Consider the following 20,645-nt stretch of genomic DNA (forward strand, 5'->3'; position numbering starts at 1 on the left):
GAGCGTGGAATCGCTAGTGCAAATAGATTCAGTGCCATGGTGCAGATTCTGGTATCCCGGTAAGTCTCTTGGTGCCACAATAACATTTACCCCGGTTTCATTACATTTCCTCTGTTTCCTATAAGTGACACAACTTCATGTTAAATGCCCCACAGATTCATGGGAGCAGACTGTACCTATAATGCTGAACTAGAAATTGGCCATACACAGTAGCATATTATTCCAATTCTCTGCAGTGTAAATTAGCCACAAAGATTTGACTTTATCAATTGTCCAGCTGTTTCCCTTGTAACATTAAAGGGGTAGTTCGCTTTTAAGTTTATCTTGTAGTATTATATGGAATGGCCGGTTCTTAGCAACTTTTCAATTAGTCATTATTTTTTTTATTTTAGTTTTTGAATTATTTAACTTCTTCTGGCTCTTCTCAGCCTTCAGATGCAGGTCCCCAGTAGGCAAAAAACTGTTGCTCTGTACTTCTAAAATGTTTTTTTTTTATTAATTATCTAGATCAGTGCTGTCCAACTGGCGGTCCATGACCCCCCTCTGTGTGGCCTCCCACCTGTCTGACTGCTTCCATGGCTTACTCTTTGTAAACTTTAAATAGTATCAGTACTGAGATTAACTGCCCCCCCTGCATGGTTCACACCTCAGATTCAGGCTGCAACCCCCCTGTATTGTGTAAAAATATAATCCCCTGTGTTGTTCACACCTCAGGCTCAGACTGTAAGTACCCATATTGTTCCCCTGTTCACACCTCAGATAATAATAATAATTAATATTTAATAATAATAAGCAGTGCCAGCATTGTGTCACTATGCTGCCTGCGTGTGCCATACAGCATAGGGCAAGCAGAGTATGGCACACACAGGCAGGGTAGGACCGGCAGAGTATGGCACACATAGGCAGGGTAGGGCAGGCAGAGTATGGCACACACAGGCAGGGTAGGACCGGCAGAGTATGGCACACATAGGCAGGGTAGGGCAGGCAGAGTATGGCACACACAGGCAGGGTAGGGCAGGCAGAGTATGGCACACATAGGCAGGGTAGGGCAGGCAGAGTATGGCACACACAGGCAGGGTAGGGCAGGCAGAGTATGGCACACACAGGCAGGGTAGGGCAGGCAGAGTATGGCACACACAGGCAGGGTAGGGCAGGCAGAGTATGGCACACACAGGCAGGGTAGGGCAGGCAGAGTATGGCACACACAGGCAGGGTAGAACAGGCCGAGTATGGCACACACAGGCAGAATAGGGCAGGCAGAGTATGGCAGACACAGGCCAAGTATGGCACACGCAGGCAGGGTAGGGAAGGCAGAGTATGGCAGGTTTTTGCTGTACTACAACCATTAATATGGGTATGGTCATGTGATAACACGGGTGTGGTTTCAAGTGGGTGCAGTTTCAAAAAGGGGAGTGGTCAAAACTGGCTTCCATTATCGGCCCTCAATCACGCAGGTCGGAAAAATTCCGGCCCTCCGTACCTCAGAAGTTGGACAGCACTGATCTAGATTGTAAGCTCTATAGGGCAGGGACCTCCATCCTCTTTTGTCTTTGACTCTTAACTTATTGCAACTGTAACTTGTATCTATTTGTATTTATCGTTATACTTTCTATTTATCTAATAACCCCCTGTTTATATTAATTTGTACAGCGCTGCGTACATAAGTAGCACTTTATAAATAAAGATATACATACATACATTAATTAACATGCTATTTATCCTTCTCCTATTCATATTCCAGTTTCTTATTCAAACTGCTTCCTGATGCTATGAAAATTAGGACCCTAGCAACCAGATACAGTAGCTGTGAAAAAGTGAAATAATGCAAAAACCACAGATAATAAAAAATGAAGATTAATTGCTAATTGTCTTAGAATATCACTCTCTACATTATACTAAAAGTTGATTTAAGGTGAAAAACCCTTTTAAGTTTAAAGGACAATGAAAGGTTAATATAAATTAAAAGTAAGTCTAAAGGCATTCTTTTGAAGTACTTACTGCATATCTAAATTCCCAGATCCCTGCTTGCTTCTCTGAGATATGGTGCTGGCAGCCTACAGCAGTGTGAAGACTACAGTGACATCACTGAAATCTCTCCGCTTCCTGTAGGTGCCAGCGGCAGCCTTCCTGTTCTCTGAGCATGTGTGTAACTTAATCCTGTCTCCTGTTCTGAGCTACACATGCCCACCAGCCAGTCAGAAGCGGATCTGGCAGAGGGGGGGGGGGGGGGGGGGGGGGAGGGAATGAAACACATGTGCAGTATGAAGCAAGGAGGGAAAGGAAGGGAGAATACCTTTTTAGAGATGGCTGCCTGTTCTAGAAATGTGAAGTAAGTGTGACTGAGTAAATATTTGATTAGGTGAGCCAAAAGTGTGGCGTTTTTACTAAACAATAGGGGGACTATTGGGCAGTATGCTTTTTAAATTTTGACTTGCATTCTCCTTTAACACTGGATTTATGATGGTAGCGATGATCTAGCAAGTGTTAAACAAGAATAGAATTTATAGTGGTTGGCAGCCTCATATGGACAAACTCTGCAATTCCAGGGATGCGCATGGACAACCAGAAGACTGGATTTTGATGGAGCTACAGGGGGAGATAGAAGCTCGGAAACAAGATGGCCTTGCTGGCAAGATGATGGGAGATCTGCACTATACCAAAGAGGTAAAGTCTGTAGTGAGTGATACAACACTCTGATATTCTGTTTTACCCTTAGCATTGATCTCATCTGCTGTTTATAATGGGTCTTTGGTACCCCTCTTTAGTAAAGTGACATTTCTTTCTAAAGCACATAATAGTAAATAAAATGAGTTGCATATCTTACTCCAAACCAACAATTGGGTTGCAAAGGTGATGTCAAGCATGACTGGGTCTCCTGTGAAATGGGATAATTCAGGTGGTCTTAGGGCAGTGGTAGACAAGGTGATTCAGGGCTTTTGTTTCCAAACTGATTTCCAGCTCTGCATTTAGGCAACCACACTTTTAAACCCCCCTAATTAATTTCCAGGACAGATGCCTGGACTTACAGGTGCACACGCTGACCACTGCATTTTTTGAGCAGCATTTGCCTGACCTGCCATTTGAATGGGTGGTGATTTAGAGCAATTTTGTCTCTCACCATCCAACCTGGAAATCACTCGACAACAAAACACCCTGAAGTGCCATGTCTCCCTTTACCTTAAGACAGTGCAGTCCAACTTCTGTGGTACCAAGGGCTTGCATTTTTTTGGCCTACGTGGTGGAGGGCCAATAATGGAAGTCAGTTTTGGGCACTCCCATATTAACACAAACAAATTTAAGACCATGTCTGCATTAATGGTGGCAGCGCAGCAAAAAACAAATGGTTAATGCTCACCGCATCACTCATGTGAAAAAAGTTTATTAAGTCATATTAAACCATACCCTTAAATCCATATGGCTCCTCCTCCACCACAACAACCCCCAACACATAATTATACACCTTAGGGACCCCCTAAAAACTATTTTCAAGAGTTAACAAAATCCTGGGACAAACCCCTGCCAGGTTCACCTCCCACAGGCAGCATAGGGCAGGCAGAGTATGGCACACACAGCGTAGGGCAGGCAGAGTTTGGCACACACACACAGGCAGGCAGGGTAGAGCAGGGAAGGCAGATTATAGCACACACAGGCAGGGTAGAGCAGACAGAGTATGGCGCACACATAGGCAACATAGATCTAAGGTGTAAATGCAGGGCCGTATAGGTGTGAACAATACAGGGGCTTACTGCCTCAATTTGAGGTGTGAACAATGCAGAGGGGGCACTTAATCTCAGTACTGATACTATTTAAAACTTGCACAAAGGTAAGCAGTCACAGCAGCCAGACAGATGAGGGGCCACATGCAGGCCACCAGTTGGACAGCACTGCCTTAAGGCAATCACTCTGCACAATGGTGTTTTATAAGAAACATACAGGATAGAAAAATAAAAGTATATGGCTAGTACTTCTCTAAGGTAGCTGCTTTTATTGTTTAGTTTATTCTGTTTAGTATTTGCACATTTTATAGTATACTTTTCCAGTCCTGCTTTCTTTTGACACACAGTCTGTACCGAATCCAGGATTTGGTTTTGGGATTCAGACAAGATTCACCTTTTTCAGCAGAATTCGGATTGTGCTGAATCCATGTGCCTGGCAAAATCCTTAACATCGCAGTGTGAACACAGTTCTCATTTACCCTTCTATAGCCTTATTTGCATATGCAAATTAGAATACAGCTTTGGTTCGGTATTGGGCCAAATCTTTCACAAAGGATTTGGGGTTTGGCTGAATCCCAAAATAGTGGATTTGGTGCATCCCTACTAAAGCTAATTTCTATGGGTGTTGCTGTACAGGATGAGTTTGCAGTACTTCATCTTTAAGCTTTCTCATTTTGTGAACAACAGCTAGGTGTTAACTTGTTTCAGGCTGTGCTTGAGGAGGGTGTGGTGTCACAGAAGTTCTATTTCTGCTTAATTACCAGCTGCTAGACATGGCAATATTTCAAATACTTTTACATATCTGACTGATTTTCAAAAGTTTCATGATCCATAAAAGAGAGAGATAGTGGCCTATTTATTGTCATTGTTAAAATAAGCAGCACAGAAACAGCCCCTTTCGCCATATAAATGTAGATCAATATGGGAGGGGCATCATTATGCCAGAGAGCAAGCAGGCAGGCCCTGAGACATTGATATTGGAATTCCAGCATGCTCACTTTGATTGGCTGCTTACACTCGCTATCACTGTCATATTAATTGTGACCACTGGATGTCGCTCTAGTCACTTTTAATATTGAAGCTATGATATTAAATTGTAACAACGTGGGGCTTTAACATCAAAAAAACACAAAAGGCCACTTTCTTTGACTTGCTTTATATTTAGAAGCTGCTTATTAATTTAGTCACAGTTATAATTCTTTAAATACAGATCATATAATGACATACGTGTATAATCTAGCCCAGTCCTTATGCAGTGGCTTTCTTTGGTATACTTTATATGTAGAAACTTCAAATGCTTCATAGTTTTTATTCTCCAAATGAATTGAGTATCTGATCTCGCCCCATCTATCTATAGTTGTTCTTTAATCTACAGTATTATGCCTGTTTCTTTAGGGTGTCCCTCTGCTGCTTGTTGGACATCACATCCTGTATGGCAAGATGGTGCGCCTGGACAAGCCATTTGCTGTTTTGGTAAAGAGCAGTGGTGACTCTTTGCAGGAAGTAGATCCTACAATGACTGAGTCAAACACTAAGTATAAGGTGACAGCATTGATCAAGAAGAAAATCATCTTCAAAACACGACCCAAGCCCATCATTACTAATGTCCCCAAGAAGGTGTGACCAGGATGCTTACATTTGTAGTGCAGAGAACCCAGCGATATCTGGCATTTGGGCAGCTAACTGAAAAAGTGCCATGGGCGTCCTTATAGATTAAGTACAGTATAGCATTTAAATGAAAAAGAGAGCTCTAGCCAACAAAGAAAACTTTCATATGGATATGACTGACGGAAGAACAATGTAAAGACTTTCTAATGACAATTTATCCATGTCACATGTGCTGTGTAAAGGGAGTTTGTACTGGGAGTGAAAGTATGGGTCTATTTATTCCAAGTCTTGCACAGCAAATAATTCACAAGAGATTAGCACTGACAGCCCATTTCATTTATTTATTACAAATTTCTTTTTAATGCACAAAAAATCATATATAAAGTTGTTAAATTCATATTACAAAATAAATAAATATTAAAACTGTACAGAAAAAGCTGTACAGCAAGCATTGTAACAGTCAGTCCTCCTAACTGAGTTCCATGAAGCATAAAGAGATCATATCTTGTGAGGACATACTGCATATTTATAAGTAACAGCTTCAGGAATGAACTACACCACAGAGCCTCACTGTGATGATGTAGAACTTAAAGGACAAGTAAAGGCAAATTCACTTGGGGGTGCCAATGTGTTGGATACATTGAACATCATTGCTAACCTTAGTTTGCCCATGGTGGTGTTCCTGCCTTTGTAACCTACGGTTTCCCCAGCGATAGTCCTCAGGTGTCTTGGACACCACACATTTGCAGTAGAGTAAAAAGTGGACTTCAACTTTAAAGTTGTGATCTTTACTCTACTGCGCATTTGCACATGTAAAATGGAGGAGCAACATACCAGACAAGCACCATGGACCGGTGCACTTTTCAGCAGACAGCGGCGTCGGCCTGGGGTCTAAGGTTTGCAATGTTCACTGGGGGTGTCTAACACATTGGTACCCCCCAGTGTATTTACTTTTTCTTGTATTGTAAGTAAATTATAACTACACCACTAAGTATTTGGTTTTCGGTAGTTATGTTTAAAGGGTAAACTATGGCTATTATAGAGAATTCACTATGTTGTAGTTGGTAATTATATTGTCTTTATACTGTATTTATTCATTTTTCTATTTTTTTTTATTTCAATTTATATATTTTGTGATTCCTTAACCTATCTTTTTTTTTTTTTTTCCTGTCTGCAACCAACACGATTCATGCTGTGAGTCACTGACAGAATTCACCTGCACTAATTGGCTGATTCCAGCATGAGCAAGCAACTTGTACTACTGACATTCAGCATGGTTGGGTTGTTTGCAATAGGAAAGCACACTAAAAACTAGTTTATAGGGCTCCTTTTACGCAAAGGTGCTAACTTGCACAAGTGCAGCCAGGTCACTGCTTTTCACTGTTTAAAACTTTGAGGCATATTCATCAAAATTCAGTCAGATGCTGCAGTTTTTCAAGTTTTTTTGCTTGATACAACTAACTAGGCCTCCCTTGAGCTTCTGAATGAATACAGGGAATTGTAGTTCAGCAAAAGCACAAAAGCTTGCCATTCCCTGATCTAAGGCAAATATATCCTATAGATTAGCCTTTCCAAAAGGCCAGTTCTGTTTCTGGGTAACAAGTGTGCTGTAAAGACAAGGTAAACTGTTTTTACTGAAGTGTCTAAGCTGCATTAATGTTTCAACCTTTTTCTGACTAAAGCTGTTTAATAGGGGCACCAGTGGTGCTGCGAATGGGCCCTGTATAAGCAAGGAATGCTTCTAGATCTGTAGAAATGATTGCCCACAAATCCCTGTACTTAGCCCTGTGAGCGTTTCTAGGGATGTTTGAAAGCTGAAATTCATATAATTTTCCAGTGCTTTACAATGTTGCTTTGTATAATTTTGTATACAGTAAATAGTGTATTCTGCAATTTTAGCCAAAGTGAGTCTGACCTGATAATAAAAGCACATCAAAGAGTGATGCAAACACCATTTATAGCCCCTGAGCATGCCAGAGAAGCTTAAATAGCACTGTATTGCACTGCTGTACTATAGCTAGGGAAAGACATAAAGCAGGCAGGGGTGTATAATAATGCATCTCTTGAGCCAAGGTTAACCTTAGATTGGTTCTCGTACCATGCCTCTACTCAAGCAGCAAATGTTTTTTACACATTGTATAAGTTTATCCACCATTCTCTGCTGGCAAAAGTTCCCATGTCACCATGCAAAGCCATGTTTACTTACCAGAAAATGTTTAAATGTTGAAATAAATAATTTATGAAATAATAATTGTACATCATTTTAGTATTGCTGTAGGGGTACTAATGTATCCATACATCTTTTAGCTAAATCGTTTTCTGATGTTTGCATTTTCAGGTACATAAAAGTCATATTAAATAGAAAAGAGGTTGCCTGGCAGACACACCTAGCAACTGTGTTGGCAATCCATAATCTTAGTTTGGGCAATTTTACACAGTTCTTTCATGAAAGTCATCTTTGCTGGTGTTTTCATGGGATTCACATGAAGTGATGGGGGTAATTTGGGAATTTTAATATATTTTGAGCATGGAAAACATAGCAAGCCACAGGATAGCTACAACAAATATGAGGTTGGAAAGATGAGTGATAGGTAGGTGGTAGGCAGCAATAGGGTCCATGTACAGCACTTAAAGTAAATTTCCTTTAACATTTTAACAATTTCAGAAAGGAGGGCATCTAATCATAGCCTAAGGGTAACGCACATAGCTGATATGCTTTATACTGACCCTACTGTTCACTCTGCTTTGGAATCGCCTGCAAACTACTTGTGATGTCAACTGAAAAATATTTATCATTCACAAACGCGCAGTGCTGCATTTTTGCGCTGTCACTTAAGAGCACCAGGTATTACACTAAAGGCTGTAAATCCTACAGTTATAATCAAGGAGTCAGGATTCATGGCCTAGCTCACTGTTCTAAAGATAACTAGAAAGTAATTTATACATACATTACTTTTTATATTATATCTTTATCAAAGCTGTTCAGCTGGAGGCCCTCAGGCCAGATGTCACCCTCCAAAGACTTTTTATGGCTCCCATACTGCTCAAAGACTCCATACACCTCACTGTATGACATCTTCATTCCAATTTAATCCTGCCCTCGAACTTATACGAGAAATAATCGTCCCACTACATGTAATAAGCTGGACGGTGCTGATCTACAGGCTATCTAGCAGCATGAGCATAGGGTTTTAAAAAATCATGCATAACAATAATAAAACAGCCATAAAAGTTCAGTTATGGAAAAAAATGTAAAGCTGCATCCAGAGGTAAGTAGGACTGATGTTTGTTTCTTTATAAGGCCTGCATGGAATTTCAAAAGTGCAGCATTCACCAAACAATAAAATCCCATGGGTTAATATAAATTGTTATTGTTGAAAAGATCAATCTCATAACGACTATGATGCTTCAGCTAGCAAAGGTCACTGGGCCACTATTTTCATGCATATTTTCCAAAAAGCAGAAAGTTTTTTTTTCAGTCTTATCTTACTGTATTGCTGTTCCAGGAATCCACCATATTCGCAACCATGTGACATAGCACACATTATATTCTTCCACTAAATTTTAGAATTGGGAACACTCCCTGTGCATGTAAATAGCTTTACTTCTGTTGGTGCAGCTCCCTGACGTATGACTACATCAATCAATGTAGTTCAAGTAGATAAAGAAGGCCCAGCACAACTATTTGTGTGTGTGTGCAGGATGCCCTTGACCTACATTGTTTGTATATTTCCCATTTACACACCCACCAGCCTTGTTATCAAACATTTTTAATAGGATTTTGATCATTTGGCTTATTTTTTCCTGCAGAAGTATGATACTACATCCCCATCAGGTAAGTCTAAACTTTTTGGTGTAAAATGCTTTATAGCAGCTGATCACAGTAAACAGATATCAAAGTTGCGCCCTGTTTCAAATTTTGCATTGTTTCTTCCCTTTTATAGTTTGTTTGGTGCTATGTATTCTGTTGATGCTTTACTTTTACATTTTTTATTCACAGGAACAGGTTCTGAGTTAAGGCTGCGCCACTGAGGGCTTTATTGCTTTGGCAGCTGGCTCTGGTTCTGCCTGAGGTATACATTTGCATAGAATGGTCTTAGCTGCTTAAGACATTGCTGGTGAGAAAAGCTCCATCAATAGTTTTGAAAATGCAGGTCTGCCTTTGCTGTGCTCAGCTGCATGAAAAATGTTCAGTGTGTTGCAGTTGTAATATTTTGGAAACTTATGAACTTGTGATGCTTTTATAGTATTTCAAAACAAGTAGTCATCCTAGGTTTTCGTTGTAAACAAAATAAAGCCTGCTTTTTTTCTGTCCTTCAGACCTCAGCCAATGCTAAGTTGTACAGCTCTTGTCTCTTCCCACACCGCCGGGCAATCAATGCAAGATATAAACTGAGAAGTGCCACCCAATAACATCCATATAAGATGGCACCTGTCACCAGGAATAACAGTTCTGTTTCAGTAAATGGATCTTGACTCTGACAATATGCTGTGTATACTAATCCTCCCAGCAGAATGCAAAACCAAACAGACACAGGCACCATACCGATAAAATTCACCACCAGCTTCCTGCGCCCTGAAGTGCCCCAGCCAGACTTGTTGATGGTGATCACTGCAAATATTTTTGCAGGCAGAAGGCTAGTCATGTAGAGAAGTGAATAAAGTGACATAAAAATCATTTCAGCATTACCTCGAAGTAAGCAGGCATAGGTTGCCTTCACAATACCAACGAGCTGTACTGTCAGCAGAAAAAGAAGAATGTTCCAAACACGACCACGGTAAAATAATTGAACCACTGTGGCCACCAAGAAGAAGGGAAAGAATCCAGTAACCACAGATTCATAGGTCATCCAGAGGTGGTGTTTGTGGAACCACAGTGCATTGTACAGCCACTCACGGAAGTACGATTTGCTCCAGCGGGTTTGTTGGTTCAACCAGCGCAAATACCGTGTCGGTGTCTCTGTCAGGCATCGAGACCGAGCTGTATACTTAGTTCGGTATCCCATACTTAGTACACGATTGGTTAGATGTCTGTCATCTCCAAAGCTACACTTCTGTCCCAAAAATGTTTGATGGTACCAGTCTTCTAAAAAATACTGCAGAAGGCTGTTCCTATACATTCCCAGTGGGCCACTGATGCACTGAACGCAGCCAAAGTATGACTGGCAGGCACGTTCCACATTAAATGCCATCCAGTAGCGGACACTGCTCAGAAATGAGATCCAGGACTCGTACTTATTGAGGATCTAAGAGAAAGGATGAAATGTAAAAGCATGAGAAGAATGGAGGTAGGCACCAAAAAATTAGTGTTCAAATTCAGGGAAAAGGTGGAGACTTGGAAAGAAAATACATTTTACAATCTTTATAAGAAGTGTTGCTATAATTTTTTTGTCTTCAAGAAAGAGGCACTGTCAGCTTTGATGCAGCAAACTTTATAATGGATGCATAATTTTTAAAATGTTCTCTATAGACTGCAAGTACTTCTTATAGTGAAAATATTGCAATATAAGTTTATCTTGTGTTTTCATTTTAGCACCATCTATTTACTTTATCTAAGGGATATAATGTGTCAAGAGTACCTATTCCAACATATTCCAAAATAATCCAAATGATTTGAATGCAGAGCTATGCTATGATAGGGATTACCTGCACATCTCCGCCTACACCCCCCACGTCAGGATCTTCCTCCAAAATGCGCAGCATCTCAGCAGTGCAAGCTGGGTCTAACACGGTGTCCGAGTCACAGACCTGGAAGTGATAACAAACATTCAGTTAATAAGGATTTATTTTTTCACATTTAATCTATATGTGAGAGGTAATTTATAAATACAGGGTGTATCTGCACCTGGGCAGTAACCCATGGCAACCAATCAATTGTTGCTTTCTTTGTTTTTGCATCTAGCTAAAAAAAAAAAGCTAGTCACTGATCGGTGCTACTGCCAGGGTACAAATTTTCCCAGTGATTTCCCAGATTATTTTTGCTTCCTTGCCCCTATAGGAGTCCAGGGCAATTTCTGTAACTCATACACAAGCAGTAATTATCCAAAAACCAAAGACAAGCAGGACACATCTTTGTATGGAATAAGGCTGCTGCGATGATCTCTTAGTAGAGCAGCCCTATACCATACAAAGATGTGTCCTGAGCCTTGAACTGACCATTTTGTGCTTAATATGTAAGGATACTGTTCACTCTTTAGATGGATATTCACACACCATCTGCAGCTTATCGGCCCATGTATGGGGCCCTCAGTTGCACCCGCCTGACTAATATCTGGCCAAAAATTGTCCGGCAGGTTTAAAAAATGTAAAACAAAAAAAAAAAAAAATCACATCAGGACAGGGGAGAAGCATATTGATGGGGCCCTTGTCCAGATGGCCTGCATCCCTCTATTATACTTATTATACTGTACCACTTTCCTTATCTCCACATATAAACTTTCCCTAGTGTCATTAATACCTTCACCCACAAACTTCTTTAGAAGCTGTGCCGTGGCTGCATGTCACCCCTGGTATGTTACCAAGGGAGAGTTGCAAACTGTAGGCATAACTCTGGCCTTCATTTTCTATTAGCTTTTTTTAAAAAAATGTATTTGCCTTTTTGTTTAATAAATAGATCATTTTACATTTTTTGAGAATTTGCCTTTCTAGAACATAATAAACATAAAAGTTTTAATTACCCATGTAAAAAATAAACTTTATACAAATTATTAGCTTGTAGTGATTTGATTAACCCTGCACCGGGACAGTATTCACTACAGTCAGCTGTAGATACCCTTCTTATCTGCTCCTCTCTTTTTGTCTGCCCATATGTTCTCTATGTCACTTTTCTGTCTTTCACATGACTTCTCCCTCTCTTTCCATCTGGCTATATCTCCTTCACCCCCTCCCAATATCTATCCACCAGGTAATACTTCATTCATGACTTTCCCACTGAACAGGTCACAATTGCAGTATAAGTGTACATAACAGGTGCTATAGGATAAGACAAGCGTTTAGGAGGACCTTCCTGTAAAATACACTGACCTGGACATAGTCCACACTGTCGCCAAGTGCACGAAATGCTGTATACATGACCTCCCTTTTTCCACCCCACTTCTGCATGATACAGACATACTGGAAGTTCTTCACCATCTCCTCTACTCCCCTCTCACCCTCTTGTCCTCCCTCCTCTGATTCATGGTAATTTTTGTCCCAAATGTAGCAGCAGGTTCCCTCTGACCCCATGACCTCTCGGAATATGTCCATCATATATCTGTCCTCTTCTGTGTTCCCATCCACCACCATCAGCACACGAAGGTGAGGATATGAGAGGCGGCGTACTGACCGCAGACATTTTCGTAAATATTCTGGGTCCTCTTGATATGCTGCAATGCAAAGTGCCACTGTGGACTTTCCTGTAGGACGCCGTCCACCTCCCCGCATCTTCCTGTGCTCCAAAAAGGCAAAGAGGCTCTGAGAGAGTAAATGGAGACCCAGGATGGCTCCGTACAGCCCAAATGAGAGATGGTGTCGATCAGTATGTATAAACTGATACCCTGTCACATATGCAGCCAAGATGCCCCCCAACACCAGCAAAGCAAAGAGGCTAGTGCCTAGCACCCTCAGACCAGTCTGAAACTTCCCAGGCATCTGAAATAAAGAGAAACTTGTGTAAGTTCAAGTAAAAATGGCATAAGTAAATTGTACTTGTTAGTAGTGCTAAGAGCAAAGTAAGGGCCATTGGAATAAAAGACAAAAAGTTGCACTTTACTCACTGCGTCATAATCACATTTTGTGTTTATACTGAATGCACTTCCATTCTTCTGCAATAACCTCATGTCCTTTAAATAGGCCAATCTATACTCGCTCACCTTGTCATACAAACACAGAGCTACTTGTAGAGATGGAGTTACGGAATGCAGTGAATCGGAACTAGAAGTCACAGACCCGAAACCTAAAAGCCATAAGCGAATGAGACAAAGAAAGGCAACTTTTCACAGAGCTCAGCACTGCAGACACTGAGCCAGCCTCTCGCTCAAACCTAACATTAGCAGTCAGGCACAGGCCTGTCATTCTGCAGGCATCCCTTCAATTTACTGCTATTATCAAGCGATTAGGTCAAATTAACTTTAGAAATCCAGATTATTCTTTTTATGTGCTGATTTTAGAAGGAAAAAAGAGTAAAGAAAACAAACAAATAAAGATTTGGTAATCAGGCAAAAATCTAGTTTCTGGGCCCACTTCTGCAATTATCTTACACTTTATATTTATATGCTACAATCTGAAAGTGTAAGTGCTGTGCAAAGGACCAGTAACACACACAAATAAACTGAAAAGATTTTGTATGTATTTAAGTATAATGTACTGCAATTTGATGATATTACTTCTGTATTTGAGTTTTTATACACAAGATACTAGCTGTGGGAGCTGCCATTCATTGTTTAGCAGGGCTGCAGAGATTACCTATGCACAGCAGATAACTGAGCAGCTATTTGGAACACAACAGTAATTAAACAGTGATAAACAGCAGTGAACTATAATTTCTATTTATCTACAATGGTGTTTAAACATTTTTGTGTTACTGGCCCTTTAAAAAAAAAAAAAAGCCAGGAAAAACCATCAAAAGGTAATGAAACAAAGAGCTTTAATAAGAGGTTAGATGCAAGGAATTCCAGCTCACTGTACCTGTGGCTGATACAATCAGAACAAATGGCAGCACAGTGTACTTTAAGTGCCATCTGTTTAAAAGTGCGACAGCATGGAAAGATTCCTTATTATGTGTGCGCTATGTAGCATCCATTACCAAGTGGCACTTCTGTGACTCACTTGCCTATCTATGGAACGAACAAATGTCTTGTTTGATTGTGTTGCCTTAAATTAAAGCAGTACTGACCAGTTATCAATTTAGAAACCAAACGTTCTGCAAGAACTTTCTTCCGGAGTAAAACAATGGTGCTCCTGTGTCTGAGAGAAGCTTAGTACTAAATGAGTTCCCATGTAAAACAAAACAAGCATTGTACCATTTTCATAAAACTTTGGTCAGTATGGCTTCATTAACGTTTGGGATGTGCCTATGTTGACAGAGCCGTCATGGCTGCTCCCACTCACATTAAAGGGGTGGCTAGCCTTTAAGTTAGCTTTGAGTATGTTATTGAATGGCCAATTATAAGCAACTTTTCAATTGGTGATCATTATTTATTTAAAATAGTTTTTAAATCATTTGCCATCTTCTAACTCTTTCCATCTTTCAAATGGGGGTCACTGACCACAGCAGCCACAAAATTATTCCTCTGTGAGGCTACAATTTTATAGTTATTACTTTTTATTACCTTATTTTCCTATTCAGGTCCTCTCCTATTTATATAACAGTTTCTTATTCAAACCACTCCATGGTTGCTAAGGTAATTTGGACCCTTGCAACCAGGTAGCTGCGGAAACACCAGAGCTTCTGAACTGAAATGACGTCCTATTGCAAATTGTCTCAGAATATTACTCTCTAAATCATACTAAAAGTTAACTCAAAGGTGAACAACCCCACCAATATGCAGATAAATAATGCTCTCTATGCAGAATAATGTTTTGGCCTAGGAGTTAAATAGGTTTTACTTGTTGCTGACAATGGGGCTCATTAATAAACAGTAGGTGAATATGCACCTGGGCAGTAACCTATGGCAACCATTAAAAGTAATTGGTTACCATCAGTTACTGCCCAGGTGCAAATTTGCCCAGTGTTTATAAATGAGCCCCAGAATGCTCCCCATAAGGAAGAATGAGTATTAGCTACTAATTTCTAGTGTGACATAAAAGCTGGTGACCAATTATAAAATGAATGTTAAACTTGTCTGTAACTGTAAAGTTTCCTTATAACAAATGAACGTATGTAAAACATATGATCAGATGTCTTGGGGTAGGCAACATGTGTTCTTAAAGTGACTTCCACTTCTGGACCTGAGTAACCCCTGCATGCCATCAGTTGCTTAGTGTTCACTAACAGAATGCTACTGAAGCCAGCAGTACTATAGATTCCTATGGATTTTCATAAATATATGTCAGTATTAATTGAAGTGCCTCACCTCACTGCTCCTTTCCTCCCACTTAAGATTTCCCTTTCCCTGTATGAATCTCTTTATATTAGGGTGAATCACGCAATGGGCCATGCTAGTACAGACAAACTGAATCAAGTTCAGGTCTTGCTGCTCTGCCACTTGGTGATGCAGGACTTTCCTTCTATATTTAATAGGTATACAAAGCTAGAACTATTGAAAAGCATCATAGGGGAGACATTTTCACCCAAACAGCAATAGAAAAAAACGTTCCCTCAGGAGACTCAAATTATGTGTGGAAATCAGTTTGTGGCCTAAAATAGTCTTTCACGTTATCTAGATTACTATTTTGTATTGTGGGAATAAATTCCATTATATCAAAGGGAGCATTAGGAACCTGTTTGGGTAAAACACAAAACTTTTAATACAAGGTGTTCTCTGACCATTGCCTCTGAATTCAGGCATGTTTGCAAAGTCTGTATATACCTGCACCTCAGCATATGTCCTTCATACTTAATGCACTTACCGTACATTAGGACTTCCTGTACATGGCACAGCATGCCCAACCACAAGAGTGCCCTGTTCTTACCACCCTTCTTGAGCAGGCATTAAGTAGAGGGCTTCTGCTGCACCCTGTCCCTAATGATTGTAAAGGGCATACATGACAATACCCACATGTAATAACCTGTGCTCACCCTTATGATATTCACTTTCCAGGGCAAATCTTTGTACCTCTGAAATGAGGTAAAATATTTAACAGTATTTCCCCAAAAAGTAAGGAAAAAGAGCACATTGTACAGAATCTAATGCATTGTTTTCGGACAGTCTCCTACAGTTGGCTGATTATCCACCATATCATAAGTTTGGCAGCCCAGATAATAATTAAAATAATCAGGTTAAGATACACTTATACGCCTTCATTCCTCAGAAAACAAGATCTTTCTTTTCAAACACAGGGGACCTCTTTATTCACCTTATTCTTTTCAGCTTTGATTGTAGAGTAACAGGAATTGTAGAATGTTATTTATGCCCATGGATGTTATAGGACAGGAAAATGATGATGCCCCTCACTTTACTCTGCTATAGATGAGACAGACTGGGGCTCATTCACTAACACCTGGGCAGTAACCATAGCAGCAAAGAGCACATCCGCCCAGTGTTAATAAATGAGTCCCATGCCTATCTGAGCTCTTTAGATTCAGAATAACCCAGCAGCAAGAAATATACACAGTTATCCAAGCTGACACCAGTCAGCCTCTGCCAGTGACCATACACCCGCCTTTAGCGGGCACATTTACTAACCCCAAAGTACGTGTAAATGTAACCTAAGGAGAAGACAAGAGGGGGTGCGACCGGGGAGCCTGGCGGAACACGATGGCTAACTTGCTGCCCTATATACTGCTGATGCTGCAGATCGCAGGAGCCGGGAGTATCGCTTCTCGCAGGCGCATCTGCAGCATCTGCTGCCGGCACGACACTCACTGCAGAGACGCAGCACAGGGGTCACAGCGCAGGGCTTGCAGGAGTGAGTGCTACTGGGCAAATGGAGGTAGAATGAAAGCGCAACGCGAACATGCCTGGAGCAAGGGTAATGTCCAACTTGCATGCTGGGCACTAATATCTCTTCAAGGAGCACATAACAGCCCCTGTGTCGCTAAGGTGCCCTCACCGTTTGGTGGCTTCTGTCCTCTACTGATTTTCCTTCGAGCACCAGGCGCCTTCTCACATCTTCTCTCTCTTTGTCCCCTCACCTTGTGCCTTGCTGCAGCCTCTCCTCCTCCTGTTCCCTATCCGTCACCTTTATCTCCCCTTACCTAGCTCCCCCTTCCTCCTCTGTCTTCCTAACCTCCAACTTTCCTCCTTACCCACACCCCCATTTTGCCGAGACCTCCCATTCCCCCATCTTCTGCACTCACCCCACCTTATGTGCAGTCTCCTCCCTCATGCTGCTGCCCCTGTGGGCTGGGGTCTGCACAGGTTGGGCTCTCAGGGAATCCTCACTCATCCTCCACAGACCTGCTGGGTGCCATGCTGCTTCTTATGCCCCAGCTACAAACTCATGGCAAAAGCCACACCCAAGTGATTAGCTATTGCTTTATATGGCTGGTAAATTGCAGGAGTCCCTTGTTGAGTCTTGTGGTGCAGAATTATTGCATTAAACTTCTGGAGCTAAAAGGATTCCCCAAAAATCCTATAATTAGTGCACCCATACAAAGGGCTATAAAATACTAATGTTTGATAACTGAGTCATCAAGGGGTGCAGGGTGTTCAATTCTCAGACCATAATAATCTGTATATCTAGTTTACAGAGGTATTTTTGCTTTCTGTACCAGAAAAGACAAAGGGGATACTTGTCATTTATTTGGTAGTAAATCTTGTTTTTATTCAACCAAAACTTGCCACCAAGTCAGAAATTCAAAAATAACTACCTGGTTTGGGGGCAGTGAGAGCAACATCCAAGGGGATGGAAGCAACATGTTGCTCAGGAGCCACTGGTTGGGGATCACTGCTATAAATAATGGAGCCCCGCAATGTCTGTTTTGGGTTTATGGCATCTTGGAAGGGGTCTGTTTTCCATTAATCCCTGCTGAATGAGATAAGTTCCTTGATATTTATGCCTATGCCACACAGCACACTGGTATTTTGCCATGTTTTGGCATGTCTAATAATATCCCAAATGATATCTCCTGTTGTTTCCTATTGTGTCCAATAGAAGTACATGTGTGCATATTCAGGAAAAAGTTGCCTAAAAAGTGGTGGTGATTTCACGACTCCTCTGAACACAATAGGAGGTGTCAAGTATCTCATAACCTACACCGTGTTTCTTTTTATTGCACCCCACAAAATATACTTGGTTATTAAACCCTGCCCAACTAATTGCTGGATCCATTTTGTGCTCAAGAGAACATCACAAAAAGGATGGTTAAAAAGACATTGCAATCAAGTTGGCCATATACGGTAAGATCCACTCATTTGGTGATGTTGCCAAACGAGTTGATCTTTCCCAAATGGCCACATAATGTGGGCGATATGGGGCTGATCTGATGGTTTGGCTCTAGCCCTCAGATCACAATGATGGGGATACAGCTGGGGAAAATCAAACCTACCCAATCAACATCTGCTTGATTTCCGCTTAGATATCTGTCGGAGGGCCACATACACAAGCAGTTAAGCTACCGATTGGCCTGAAGGGCCCAAATTGGAAGCTTAAATCTACCGTGTATGGCCACCTTAAGATGCTAATAGTTATGACTGAAATGTATTCTGTATACAAATTCAGAACATATTATTAAAAGGGGCCATAGTTTCTGTTTGGTCTATTCTTGGCAAAGAACAATTCAGTTAATTATACTGTTAAAAATAATATAAATCTAGCTTAAAATAAATCCACTGTGGGTGAGCACAAAGGGAGCTGAGCCTTCAGCAAGGTGTTTGAGTTCAAGCATCTTTATCCTGTAGCCTGGTTTTATAAACTTTCTCTTCCTCTTCAATAGAGATGCAGATGCATAAGAGATGCAGACATGCAGCCCATAAGCTCCTCCACGAAACTACACTGAAACCTTGGAAATAATGTTGGTTTGTTTTATTATATTTATTATATTTATCCATTTATTGATCTGCAGGAAGTACTGTACAGTCACATGATTTCCAGATATAACACTGTCAGTGATCCAAGAATAAATATGCCAGGGCCTGGGACTGCATGTCACCCAGCCGCACGTGAACTTTGCTCATATACGGAGCACTGGGGACAGGACGCGCATAAAACTTCAGCGTTTATTGTCCCCAGTGCCCCATAAGTAAACTAAATAGATGTGCATGCGCACAATCATAAGCTAGGGGAGGGGGCTGGGGATGGCCTCTGGGTGCCTTAATTAGAAATCTGGCATTGTTGGCCTGTGTGTGGGGCCCTCCCTGATTGATATCTGGGTGAAAATCGGGCAGATGACAATTGGGCAGGTTTATCTGGGCTAGGAACACATTGGCTTGTTGATATGGTCCTTGTCCTGACGGTTTGCTTGTACTGCATTGTGATATGACTGTTTGGCCCTTGGGACAAATGAACAGATCATCCTGATCTTGCCCCAAGGTGGGCATGTTAGTAAAAGATTTACTAATTTCGCGACCTTGCCAAATAAGCGGATCTTTATGTGTATGGCCAACCTTAGATTCAAAACAGGTTCTAGTATTTCAAGTACACTATAGCCCAAATTGCCCTCAGGCCCAATGTAAGGCACCTTGTGTATGGCAACCTATAGCTGCAGCATCTTCTGCATTTGCCAGAGTTTCCAATTTGACATCCTCCTGAAGCATTAGAAAATAAGAGCAGTTACGTGTTCATGATATGACAATATGATTGTGTCTTTTAGCATCAACATGTTGAAATAAACTGGGGTGCTATCTCTTTCTTTACTAACCTGCTGGCAAAAGCACCAGCACTAAGCCTGCTGAGATTTTAAAACAATTAATTTCTTGTGAAAGAAAGAAACAAGGCACTTCCTGAAAGCTCATTTACCTCAGTTGCGAAAAGATGTACTTTAGATTTCTCTCACCACCCACATCCATACATATCTCGGGGCTTTTCCACATTGTGAAAAAAAGTAATAGTTACACCAGTGCTTCCCACATCTGGCCTGGCATTGGGTGCCATACATAGCAATCCAAAGCACCTAATCAGATATTTGCTTTCGGTACTCTGCCAGCAGCAGATGAATCAAAGGTAAATTCTGATTGTGCAAAACTGCCTAAGTGCAGTAACCTATAGCAACCAGTGTTTTTATATAAACTCCAATATTAGTTTTGAGCCCTGTTTGCATTCTAGTAGGGAAACCACTGGTTACAAATTGAATTAAAAAACAAAAGGTTGAAAATGCAATATTTTATACAGTATACTAAGCTTATTGAACCAGCCAAAAGGTTCAGTATCTCTATATTATTAATGATCAAGGCCTCCAAGTTGTCACATGTGCTCCATCTCGGACTTCGAGGAGTGTCAGAAAATGAGGTTCATATGTCATTTTCTATTTTCTATTGTGTGTTGGTCCCTAAGCTCAGGTAAGTGACAACAGCACAGAGCGTGTGCAGGGAATAGATAGAAAAAGAGGTGAGGAGCTACTGGGGCATCTTTGGAGGCACAGATCTTCAGCCCAAAACATAAAAGAACAACATTTCTGCCCTACTTTTACTTTAGTTAAGTTCTTTCTATTGTGGAAAATAACTTAGTGATATTAGTAGACAATGTGCATAAAAACAAATATGCTGTTTTTTTATACAATGAATCCTGGTGATGTGTGGCAGA

The 20,645-nt window shown here is 41.0% G+C and overlaps 2 protein-coding genes across 2 annotated transcripts; one reads left to right on the forward strand and one right to left on the reverse strand.

Annotated features, from left to right (window-relative positions):
• Window positions 1-8: 8 nt before the first annotated feature.
• chtf8 (chromosome transmission fidelity factor 8) lies at window positions 9-7,572 on the forward strand. The gene is made up of 3 exons (NM_001044414.2): window positions 9-59; window positions 2,547-2,664; window positions 5,112-7,572. The coding sequence occupies exons 1-3, from the start codon at window positions 37-39 to the stop codon at window positions 5,337-5,339; spliced, it is 369 nt and encodes a 122-aa protein (NP_001037879.1). The 5' UTR covers window positions 9-36; the 3' UTR covers window positions 5,340-7,572.
• On the reverse strand, window positions 7,566-17,155 carry has3 (hyaluronan synthase 3). The gene is made up of 4 exons (XM_002936011.5): window positions 17,016-17,155; window positions 12,348-12,953; window positions 10,971-11,072; window positions 7,566-10,570 (listed from the first exon to the last, which is right to left on the reverse strand). Exons 2-4 carry the CDS (start codon window positions 12,951-12,953, stop codon window positions 9,641-9,643), a joined length of 1,638 nt encoding a protein of 545 aa, XP_002936057.2. The 5' UTR covers window positions 17,016-17,155; the 3' UTR covers window positions 7,566-9,640.
• Window positions 17,156-20,645: the final 3,490 nt, after the last annotated feature.

The sequence above is a fragment of the Xenopus tropicalis genome, chromosome 4 (assembly GCF_000004195.4).
Source record: "Xenopus tropicalis strain Nigerian chromosome 4, UCB_Xtro_10.0, whole genome shotgun sequence".
Taxonomy (NCBI): Eukaryota; Metazoa; Chordata; class Amphibia; order Anura; family Pipidae; genus Xenopus; species Xenopus tropicalis.

What these genes read in the sequence shown, in the direction of transcription:
- has3 (XM_002936011.5), bottom strand. Translation starts at nt 12,953, where the DNA reads ATGCCTGGGAAGTTTCAGACTGGTCTGAGGGTGCTAGGCACTAGCCTC. An exon ending in ACAGTGTGGACTATGTCCAG is followed by an intron (nt 11,073 to 12,347) that starts GTCAGTGTATTT and finishes TATCACTTCCAG; the next exon opens with GTCTGTGACTCGGACACCGT. An exon ending in GTGTAGGCGGAGATGTGCAG is followed by an intron (nt 10,571 to 10,970) that starts GTAATCCCTATC and finishes CCTTTCTCTTAG; the next exon opens with ATCCTCAATAAGTACGAGTC.
- chtf8 (NM_001044414.2), top strand. Translation starts at nt 37, where the DNA reads ATGGTGCAGATTCTGGTATCCCG. An exon ending in GTGCAGATTCTGGTATCCCG is followed by an intron (nt 60 to 2,546) that starts GTAAGTCTCTTG and finishes CTGCAATTCCAG; the next exon opens with GGATGCGCATGGACAACCAG. An exon ending in ATCTGCACTATACCAAAGAG is followed by an intron (nt 2,665 to 5,111) that starts GTAAAGTCTGTA and finishes CTGTTTCTTTAG; the next exon opens with GGTGTCCCTCTGCTGCTTGT.